Consider the following 12,037-nt stretch of genomic DNA (forward strand, 5'->3'; position numbering starts at 1 on the left):
TCCTGTTTTTATATAGTTTTTGCTTCCCTTCCCTATGTCCATCTGTTTTGTATCTTAAAGTCCTCACATGAGTGAAGTCATATGATATTTGTCTTTCTGTGACTAATTTTGCTTAGCATAATACCCTCCAGTTCCATCCATGTAGTTGCAAATGGCAAGATTTCATTCTTTTTGATTGCCAAGTAATATGATGACTTGGACTTTTATTAAACATTATTTTTAATATCAGTTCTCCTTAATTATAATTAAATGTAAAAAAAAATCTTTACGTTTATTTAATTCTAGGATTCTTGATTATTATCAGTATTGCATGAGTTTATAAGTCCTCATGATGATCCTTATGATGATGTACACATTCTTTGAATGTATATATAATTATAGACCAATATTTTTCTTTATTAAGATATTTTTGTTTTTCACTTACTATGTATTGCAGGATTAAAGCATTTGGATTGTAATTCAAATTTCTTAGAAACTGTACCTCCTGAATTGGCTAACATGGAGTCACTAGAATTGCTCTATTTGCGGAGGAATAAATTACGTTTTCTACCAGAATTTCCTTCTTGTAGGTTATTAAAGGTAATATTTACTTGATTACTAAATAACTATGTATTTTCTGAAAGTTAATTATGAAAATGAAAATTTTAATCTTGATTTACCTTGGGAATATGTATTAGTTATAGGTGCTATGTTTTTCCTATATTTTTCAGAATTTTAATATGACTAAATACATTCATGGTATTGCTAGTAATAGATTTTTTTTTAAAGAAATAGTCAACTTAAAAATAGGAATTTGTCTCTTTCATCTGGGGAGTAGTATACAACTGGAGAAGTAGGTGTTGAGACTAACGTCATAAGTTGGAGCCATACTGTAGGAGACCTGGAATACTAGGGAGGAATATGTATCTAATTCTGTAAGTTACCACCTCTCATGTTTACCTGATCATAATTGGGTCTCTTTAAAATTAATTACTTTCTTATGGTTTTAAGTATATAGTGTTAACATTGTCTTTTAAATTTGTCATGTTTTGTTTTTCTCCATGTATACTGTTATGTGTTAGAGTTAAAAGAGTTTTATTTATTTGTTTTTTAGTTTTTAAAGTTTTATGTTGAGATAGAAAGTGTGAGTGGAAGAGGGCAGAGAGAGAGGGGGAGAGAGAATCCACAGCAGGCTCTGCACTGACTGTGGGGAAAGGTTGACATGGGGCTTAAACCCATGACTGTGACCTCATGACTCCAGCCAGCTGAAGTCGGAAGCTTAACCACTGAGACACCAGGTGTTCCAAAAGGTTTCTTTTAAACAGAATGGTGGCAGTGATAAAAGGAACTGAAAATGTTATTGTTTAAAGATTAATTATACATCTAATATTTATAGTTCTGTTAATGGGAAATCAGTATATATAATCACTAATGAAAATGTTGAATAACAAACTGTGATATAACTAACTTTTTAAGCTTATTCTGATTTGTATTAAAACTTTACTTTTTTTTTATTAGTATAGTTCTTAGATTTGTATTTTTATTCTATAAATGTTAACTACTAAATAATTTCTGTGGTTTGGTTTTACAGATTTTGAGCTTCTGCCAGATTAAATCTGTAATTATTTTTAAATTTCCAGAAAATCCTTGAAAGTGTTCTGTTTTTGCCATTTTTATCTGTAAGATAGCTTACTTGTAATTGAAAATTTGAGCACCTTAGTAATTAGAAACATGTTTTTCCATGTGTTTTTCAGTGATTAGATTTCAATATTATTTTTATTACCTAATAAAAATTGAATACAGAAATACATGTGATTGATCTTTGGTTTTGTAGGAATTACATGTAGGTGAAAACCAGATTGAAATGTTAGGGCCAGAACATCTTAAGCATCTGAATTCTATCCTTGTGCTAGACCTGCGGGATAATAAGTTAAAATCTGTTCCAGATGAAATTACACTGCTACAGTCTTTGGAAAGGCTTGACCTAAGCAACAATGATATCAGTAGGTAAGTTTAAAGATCAAATGAATAAGAAATCATGCCTGCATTTGCTTATAATTCAGAAGTTAATACTAGTAAGTTAATAATATTTGAGAAAAACATGTGGAGATCTTTTTTTTTCTAAATTGAATTCAGTAAATATTTAGTAAACAAGTATCATGTACAGACCTACAAAGAATAGTTAGATTTGGTCCTTGACAGGAAGCTTAAAATACTAATAGAATCAGATCTATTTTACAAGTTACTCTAATCCACTAGAACATAAACTAAGAAGTCAGGATATTTAACTGTTTTGTTCACTGCGCTCTCTCTAACTCCTAGATCAGTGCCTTGGTATATAGAAGGTGCCTGATAAATATTTCTTGAATTTATCAAATGAATGTAAAGACATGGGAGAGATATAAAGTGCTTTGGGGGCTTAAAAGAGATACAGGAACCAGCCATTTATTGAGAGGAATCAGGGCAGACTATGTAGAAGAAGAAATGTTTTTAGATGATCGTTAGGACTTAGACTAGTGTGAAGCAAGTTAAGTGTTTAAGAGCACAAAATTTAAGATCATACCTACTTTCAGGGTCGTGCCTCACTTTAGTCCCACCATGTGATCTTTAAAGGATGACTGCGATTTTTAAGTACACATGTAAGGTGATTAGAATGATTGCCTTGGTAGGCTGAAACTGTACAAAGAAAGCTTTGAAAGTTCAGGAAATTGTAGGGATATATTTAGAGAACAGCAAGGAATCAAGTTTACCTGGTAAATAAGGTACATTAAGGCAGACTGTGGGAATTTAGGACTTGTAAGTTAAGGCCATGTGGTCTGTAAAATGCTTGTGAAAAGTCAGTTTTCATTTGTTAAGAGATGGGAAGCTACTGAAACATTAAGAGCAGAACTAGTTTGATTATATTCTCATTAAAAAATAAATTGGTGGGGTGCCTGGGTGGCTCAGTTGGTTGAGTGTCCAACTTCACTTAGGTTGTGATCTCATGGTTCTTGAGCTTGAGCCCTGCGTCGGGCTCTGGGTTTATAGCTCGGAGCTCAGAACCTGCAGCTTTCAGATTCTGTGTTTCTTGCTCGCTATGCTCCTCCCTGGCTTGTGCTCTGTCTCTCAAAAATAAATAAACTTGGGGCACCTCGGTGGCTCAGTTGGTTACTGACTTCAGCTCAGGTTATGATCTTGCAGCTCGTGGGTTCGAGCCCTATGCTCAAGCTCTGTGCTGACAGCTCAGAGCCAGTGCCTGCTTCGGATTCTGTGTCTCTGTCTTTCTCTGTCCCACCCCTGCCCACTCCCTCTTTCTCTTTCCCTCTCTCAAAAAATGAATAAACATTAAAAAAAATAATAAACATGGGGTGCCTGGGTGGCTCAGTCAGTTAAACATCTGACTTCAATTCAGGTCATGATCTCACAGTCTGTGAGTTTGAGCCCTGTGTTGAGCTCTGTGCTGACAGCTCAGAGCCTGGAGCCAGTTCTCCCTCTCTCTCTGCCCCTCCCCGCTCATGCTCTGTCTCTCTTGCTCTCAAAAATAAATAAAACATTAAAAAAATTAAAAAAAATAAACATTAAAAAATTTTAAAAAAATTGGTGATTATAGGTTGAATACATGGGATAGGAGTGGTTTTGCATATGGGAAATCTCAGTAAACTATTAGATCATTAGGGAAGAATTTTCTTTGCTTACTTGAAGGGCAAAATCGAAACATTTAATATTAATGAGTATAGCTATCCTGAATCACTGATTCTTTCAGATTTGCTTTTTATGGTTTTTATTTAGCAAATGTTTTAAAGTTCACATTTTTTAGCAATCACAATATGACAATTTCAAAATAAATCTATTTTTTCTTTTACATGTTAAACATTTATCTCAAAGGGATTTATTTTAGGCGTATGTTACTTGGGCTGTTTTTGACATGGTTATATGATATAGTTTGTCAAATGTTACTAGTTTTATAGACAACTATTTGGTTGAATTATGTTTAATCTTTTTTGTAGTCTACCCTGTTCATTGGGAAAACTTCATTTGAAATTTCTGGCACTAGAAGGAAATCCTTTGAGAACGATTCGAAGAGAAATTATAAATGTAAGCATATTTGGAACTCAGCTATGTTTTTAAATTTGAAATTCAAACATGCATGTTGATCTATGAAACTGCAAAGTATGTCTTGGTGAATATGTATCTTCTCTCCATGTTTTCAGAAAGGAACCCAAGAAGTCTTAAAATATCTGCGAAGCAAGATTAAAGGTACTTTTCTATATTTTCCTGTATTTTGAAGGAAAATGTGAAAGGTAGTGAAGTGCTAACAATACATAAATTTACATGTATTTGGGATATAAATAATTAGAGGAAATGGTCCATGGCAGGTGTGGTTCTAATTCTGAAATCAAATAGGCCATACATATGCTGAAATTATAAAAACATCCTTAAATTCACAATAATAATGTTTTATCCTTAATTTATTTGATTTGTGCTACATTGTACCAACTGGAAAATATAACAAAGATTCAATAAGTACTCTAGTGCTTTAACTTGCAAAAAAAAGCAAAACTTGGCTTTTATGGTAAATGAATTCTATTGACTGGTAGTATATTAATAGTATTTGAATATCTGCTTCATGCATAGTTTTGGTAAGTTCTAACAGATATAAAGATAAAACACATTTTGCAGGATATGTTAATTTAGTATGAATATGCACCCAAAGAGAAAGTGATACTATACATTTGATTTTGTTTTTAAATTTTTATGTTTATTTATTTATTTTGAGAGAGAGAGAAAGTACTAGCAGGAAAAGCCAGAAAAGAGGGAGAGAGAGAATCTCAAGTGGGCTCCACACTGATATGCATATGTGAAATCTCAGTAAACTATTAGATTACTAAGCCCGATGCGGGGCTCAAACTCACAAACCACGAGATCATGACCTGACCCGAGACCAAGTGTTAGACGCATAATAGACTGAGCCACCCAGGTGCCCCACTATACATTTAATTTTTAATGCTATACTAAAATTGTGCTATATCCCAACTTTTATTTTATGTATGTCGTTGTAGGATACACTAGAGCATTTAGAAAAAATCAGTTGTACCAGTGTATTGCTGCATAACAAACACTCTACAACTTAGTGGCTAGATAAAGCAACTGTTAATTTAGCTCACAACTCTGTTGGTTATGCACAGCCTAGCCTAGCACCATATTGCCCATATGTTAAATGAATAACAGGGGCACCCAAGTGGCTCAGTTGGTTGAGAGACCAACTCTTGATTTCATCTCAGGTCATGATCTCATGGTTTCTGGGATCGAGCCCCACTCTTTGCTAACAGCGTGGAACCTGCTTGGGGTTTTCTCTCTCTCTGTCTCTGTCTTTCTCTCTCTCTCTTTGTTCTTTTCCTGCTCGCACTTGATCACTCTCTTTCTCAAAATACATAAATAAAACATTAAAAAAAAATGAATAAGGTAATTGAATGCTTCAGCAATTTCCATTTTCCACCTTGACCTTCCAATAAATTAACATAATTTTGTAAGACTTTCATTTCCTGCCAATTTTTAGGTATGCTTTCTCCCCCAGAAAAATGTAATTCTGAAATAATCAGTTAGGTGTCATATCAGAATAATCCAAACATTTTTTAAAAACTAAATTTTTTAGGGTAGTTTTAGGTTTACAGCAAAATTGAGAGGAAGGTACAGACATTCCCCTATATCCTCTGCCCACACATATGCATAGCTTCCCCCATTATCAACATCCCTTACCTAAATGGTACATTTGTTTTTTTGTTTTTTTTTTTCTTTTACTAAGGATGAACCTACATTGACACGTAATCATCCCAAGTCCATAGTTACCTTAGAGCTCACTCTTGGTGTAGTGTATTCTACGGATTTAAACAACTGTTATATATCTACCATTATAATATACAAAGTATTTTTACTGCCCTAAAAATCTTCTGTGATCTGCCTGTTTATCCTGTCATCCCCTCTTATCACCCATCTCTGATCTTTTCCCTGTTTCCATAATTTTGCCTTTTTCAGAATGTCATGTAATTAGAATCTTTCAGATTTGCTTCTTTCACTTTGTAGCATGCATTTATGCATCCACCATGCCTTTTCATGGCATGACAGTTCTTTTTTTTAAGCACTGAATAATATTTCCATTGTCTGGATGTAGTACAGTTTATTTATTTACCCTACTAAAGGATACGTTGGTTGCTTCCAAATTTTGTCAATTATGAATAAATCTACTCTTTTTTGCACATGGATCTTCTGATGTTTCAGCACCACTGTGGAAGAGGCCATCTTTGCCCCATTGTTTTTATAGCTTTTGCTGCTTTGTCAAAGATGAATTAAGTGTGTTAATGGAGGTCTATTTATAGGCTGTCTATTCTGTTCTATCGATCTCTTTGTTCTTTTGTCAATTTCACACTGTCTTGATTACTGTAGCTTTATTATAAGTCTTCCAATTGGATAATGTCAGTCCTCCAACTTTGTTCTTCTCCATCAATACTGTGCTGGCTCTTTTGAGTCTTTTGCAGCTCTATATAAACATCTTGCCAATATTGAGTCCTTTTATCCATGAACGTGGAATATCTCTCTAAGTTAGTTCTTTGATTACATTCATCATAGCTTTGTAGTTTTCCTCATAGAATTCATATACCTATTTTGTTAGATTTATATGTAACCATTTCGTTTCGTTTGATGCTAATGTAATTGTAATTGGTATTGTGTTTTTAATTTCAGATTTTACTTGTTCATTATTGATATAAAAGAAAGCAATTTACTTTTGTATATTAACCTTGTATCCTGCAACCTTATTATAATCACTTACCAGTTTCAGGGGGTTTTTCTTGTCACATCTTTTGGATTTTCTACCTAGATCATGTCATCTGTGGACAAAGAATATTTTATGCCCTCCTTCTCAGTTTATATTCTTTTTATTTCATTTACTTACCTATTGCATTACCAAGGACTTCCAGTATAATGTTCAAAAGGAGTGGTGAGAGGGGGCTTCCTTACCTTGTACCTAATCTTAGGGGGAAAGCTTCAAGTTTCTCACCAAGTTATGATGTGAGTTGTAGGTTTTTTGTAGATATTCTTAAGTTGAGAAGGTTCTCCTCTATTCCTAGTTTACTGAGAGTTTTTATCATAAATGGGTGTTGGCATTTGTCAGATGTTTTTTTATGCATTTATTGATATGACCGTGTAATTTTTCTTTTTTAGCCTGTTGATGTGAAGCATTGCATTGATTGATTTTTGAGTGTTGGACTAGACTTGTATACCTGGGTCAAATCCCACTTGATCACAGTGTATAATTTTTTAAATACTTTTTAAAATTCAATTTGCTATTATTTTGTTGAGGAATTTTACATGTATATTCATGAGAGATAATGCTTTCTAGTTTCTTGTCATATCTTTTCTGGTTTTGGTTTTAGGATAACTGTTGGCCTTGTAGAATAAGTTAGGAAGTATTCCCTCTGTTTCTAGCTTGTGAAAGAGATTGAAAAATTGATATAATTTCTTCCTTAAATGTTAGGTAGAATTCACCAGTGAACCCATCTGGACCTGTTGCTTTCTGTTTTGGAAGGTTATTAAATACTGGTTGAATTTCTTTTATAGATACAGGCCCATTCAGGTTGTATGTTTCTTTTGTGTGGGTTTGGGCAGATTGTGTCTTTCGAGAAATTGGTCTTTTTCATCTAGGTTACTAAATTTGTGGGCAGAGTTGTCAATTTTAGAACATTTTCATTACCTCAAAAAGAATTTCCATACCCTTTGGCTATTATGGATAATGCTGTGATACACAATTATTTACAAGTTTCAGTGTGAACATGTGTTTTCATTTCTCTTGTGTATATATCTAGGAGTGGAATTGCTAGATCAATGGTAATTTTATGTTTAGTCATTTCAGGAACTGCCAGACTATTTTACAAAGCAGCTGCACCAGTTTCCATTCTTATCAGCATTGCATGAGGGTTCTGATTCTTTCACATCCTCACCAACACTTGTTTTCTGACTTTCTGATTCTAGATGCACTGGTGGGTGTGAAGTGGTATCTCACTCTAGATTCGATGTGCATTTCCCTGATGACTAATGATGTTGAATACCTTTTCATGTACTTATTGGCCATTTGTACATCTTTGGAGAAATGTCTGTTCAGATCCTTTGCCCAATTTTTAATTTTTTTTTTTAAAGTTTATTTATTTTGAAGGAGAGAGAGAGAGAAGGAGGGAGGAAGGGAGGGAATCCCAAGTAAGCTCCACAGTGTCAGCACAGAGCCCAATGCAGGGCTTTATCTCGCAAACGGTGAGATCATGGAAGAGTCAGATGTTTAACCAACTGAGCCATCCAGGTGCCCCCAATTTTTAATTTTTTATCTTTTTATTATTGACTTGTAGTAGTTCTTTTGTATCTCTTGTCAGATATATGATTTGCATATATCTAGTCCTCTGTGGGTTTGGTTTTTCATTTTTTGGTACTGTCCTTTGAAACAAATTTTTATTTTTGTTTTTTTATTTTGATAAAGTTAATTTATCTGTTTTTGTTTCTTTTTTGTATATGCTTTTGGTTTCACATCTGAAAATCCTTTGCAAAAATCTTTTCTGTGAAAACTATTTCCTTTGTGTTTTTTTTGAAGTTTTGATTTTATATTGAAGTATTTGACTCATTTTTTATACTGAAGTATTTGATTCGAGTTAATTTTTATATATGATATAAGATTCCAATTTATTTCTTCTCCATGTGGTTATTTAGTTTCCTTGCACCATTTGTTGAAAATACTATTTTTTCCTTATTGAATGGTTTTGTCATTTTTGTTGAAAATCAGTTGACCATAAATACAGGATTCATTCTGGACTGTCAGTTTTATTGCATGGATCTGTATGTCTATACTGTCCTAGTACCACGATATCTTGATTACCATTGATTTGTAGGAAGTTTTGAAATCGGGAAGTATAAATTCTTTATTCTTTTTTTCTCAGGCTTGTTTTAGCTATTGCAATCCCGCATGAATTTTAGAATCATTTTTTTGATTTCTACAAAGAAATCAGCTGGGATTCTGATAGGGATTACATTGACTCTGTAGATCAATTAAGGGAATATTGCCATCTTAGGTTTTTTAGTTAAAAGGTCAGTAAAATGCTGATGATAAAAATTCAACCAACATACAAAAATATATAATGAGAAGAAAATCCATCTCTTTCATAGTCCCTTCCCAAAGGATAATAGTTTCCCTCTTTACATTCTCCTTGGTGCTGATTATTAAAAATAGCTCAGGGGCTCCTGGGTGGCTCAGTTGGTTAAGTGTCCGACTTCGGCTCAGGTCATGATCTCGCGGTCCATGAGTTCGAGCCCTGCATTGGGCTCTGTGCTGACAGCTCAGAGCCTGGAGCCTGTTTCAGATTCTGTGTCTCCCTCTCTCTCTGACCCTCCCCCGTTCATGCTCTGTCTCTCTCTGTCTCAAAAATAAATGTTAAAAAAATAAATAAATAAAAATAAATAAAAATAGCTCATTGGAAAGTGTTGAGAATACTCTTAGTATGCAATCATGCTAGTGTACATGTATATGTAAAAAATAATGCTGGGTTTTGTTGCTGGTTTGATGTTTTCTATCTGCTGGTATAATTTGGCAATATATATATTACATACTCTTTAAAGTGACATAACCAAACTGCCAGGGTACTTCTAAATACCAAAGCATTTACTTAATGCTAATATTTATCTTGATGTCTTCTATTTCTATTTGATACTGTCTTATTTTGTGCTACTTCTATAAATAAAATATCCATATATTTGCATAAGAAATACTAGTTTAATGATTGTTGATTAGTGAATAACTGATGAACTCAATGCAAGAGAAATGTACTTTATAGTATTCAACAAATGTTCATTAATTTCCCAGGGATACTACTACTTTTTTTTATATTCTTTTAGTATGCCTTCTTAACATATGAATGCTAAGACTATTTTATTTTTTTCATGTTGTTGAAAATTGTCTTTTTTACTCTTGTCTAGATTGCTGTGGTCTCTTGTCAAAAAATCGTAAAGCCATTCCTTTTTAAAATGTATGATTTGTGCTTATTTTGCTCTTTCTACCATATGATGGCAGTGTTAAACAGTGTCTGGAGACTAGTGAGGGGGTTGATTGTGTGTGAATGTGTGAGTATGCATATATGTTAGAAAACATCTATTGAAAATAAAATCTTGCATTTGCTAAGAAAAACTCTTAACATAAATAACGTACCAAAAGCTTACTTGATTATGTAAATTGCCAGGTTTTAAGTGATTGAGAATAATCAGTTTCCTTGTGTCCTAAACTGAGAAGATAGGCATATGCATATTTGGTAGACATTTGTGGGAAATAATACTTTTCCTTTGTTAACAAATTTCTTCTAATAGACCATATTATTTTTCTTAAGAAGGAAGTTTAGTGTCATTGTTTATTCTGAGAGATTGTTGTTATTCTTTGAAGGTTCTTTCCTACTCCTAAATTTCCTTCTGGTAAGATTTATTAAAAGATTTTAAAGCCTTATAGTAGTAATGTTATCTACTTTCTATTAATTAAATATTAAGTTCTAGACCCAGATTTGAGTCATTGGAAATACAGTAAAAGACTAAAGACATTCTCACCAATAATAATTTAGAAATCACGCATACCATTTTTACATATTTTCGAAAATTTAAAAATGACTTTGTACTATGAATATTGATTTTTTATAATTTGTTTCTTGCCAGATGATGAACCTAGCCAAAGTGATCCTGTTACTGAGACTGCCATGACACTACCAAGTGAATCCAGAGTCAATGTACACGCTATCGTCACATTAAAAATACTAGACTATAGGTATGTAATTTTCTTAAATACTGCATAACACATAGGAAACTTTGAGAAATAATCCTTCAGATAAAAGGACAGTTGGTAAGGGAGAATTCATCAGAGTGCATTAGTACTTAAAGTAATAGCATTTGTAGAATCAGTGATGAGATAAAAGCATATTAAAAGTAGAGTGAACTTAAATGCCCATTCCTTAGGTGCTTTGTGTTTATTACACTTAAGAGGTATATAGATGGTTATTAATATTGAAATTATTATAATAAAGAATATTTTATTATTATCAAAAATAAAAGAGTGACAGTACTGGTTGGTAATAAATTTTGACTCAGTAACCAGCATCAAGAAAGAATTTTATATTGCAGGGGTCTATGTTAGTAAGTAAGTATTATTTAGTTAATGAAGACTTCAAGCAGGCAAAGCTTGAGAGATTGTACCCCATTAATAAATCTAATATTATAGAGTATATAAATCTAATATACTGGAGCCTAATATTATGCTCTAGTATACATATATTAAACCTGAAACAATTGTAATACTGTTATATAAATTGAGACAAAAGCCTAACCATTTTTATATTATGGAAGTTTATTCAACTGGGAAAGAAGATACCTATGTACAGGTTGGGAGGGGTTGGCAAGTCTTTTTTCAATACTATCTAGGCAACAATGATAAAACTAATCAATACTGTCAAAGCTCCTACACTGATTGGCTTGTGTCTGGGTATTATAACGGTAATACAAAAGAATACAGACTCAGATTCAAGTCAGGTGACTAGATTTATTTATTTAGTTACCTAACAGCCAGCATCAGTGTCTAGCCTCTTTGCCTTACTGTATCAGTAGGAACCATCTTCTCAGCAGTCAGGATACAATTTCTATTTCAGATCTGTTGTTTCATTAACGTTTTTACTTCTAGTCTGACACTCTTCTGTGTATGTAGAAATCACTGCTCTAAACCAACTTCCTTTTTTGACACTATAACACAAGATAATACTCTTCCATACTTAAATTTGTATCCTTCTTCTCTCATAGCATAGCATGGAGACTTAGCATGTCTTATATTACACATAATATATCCATTTATTCAATAGATATTTTCGAACCTAATAGGTATCAAATCCTATGCTAGGTGTCATAATACACCAAATGTTGATAAGACAGACTTGATTCCTCCTTAGAATTTCTTTTTTCTCTGCCTTTATTCCCTCCACCATTCCTTCAATCCAATAAATGGGTACCATTTATTGAGTCC

The 12,037-nt window shown here is 33.1% G+C and overlaps 1 protein-coding gene across 3 annotated transcripts in view; it reads left to right on the forward strand.

Annotated features, from left to right (window-relative positions):
- The window catches only part of LRRC40 (leucine rich repeat containing 40), a 47,157-nt gene that overhangs the window by 21,134 nt on the left and 13,986 nt on the right, over positions 1 to 12,037 (forward strand). For all 3 annotated transcript variants that reach the window (XM_047871000.1, XM_047870999.1, XM_047870998.1), the window contains exons 6-10: positions 437 to 579; positions 1,814 to 1,986; positions 3,966 to 4,053; positions 4,170 to 4,215; positions 10,687 to 10,795. In XM_047871000.1, the coding sequence (XP_047726956.1) occupies positions 437 to 579; positions 1,814 to 1,986; positions 3,966 to 4,053; positions 4,170 to 4,215; positions 10,687 to 10,795 (559 nt within the window). The remainder of the gene's footprint in view (positions 1 to 436; positions 580 to 1,813; positions 1,987 to 3,965; positions 4,054 to 4,169; positions 4,216 to 10,686; positions 10,796 to 12,037) is intronic.

Source organism: Prionailurus viverrinus, chromosome C1 (genome assembly GCF_022837055.1).
Source record: "Prionailurus viverrinus isolate Anna chromosome C1, UM_Priviv_1.0, whole genome shotgun sequence".
NCBI classification, from domain to species: domain Eukaryota; kingdom Metazoa; phylum Chordata; class Mammalia; order Carnivora; family Felidae; genus Prionailurus; species Prionailurus viverrinus.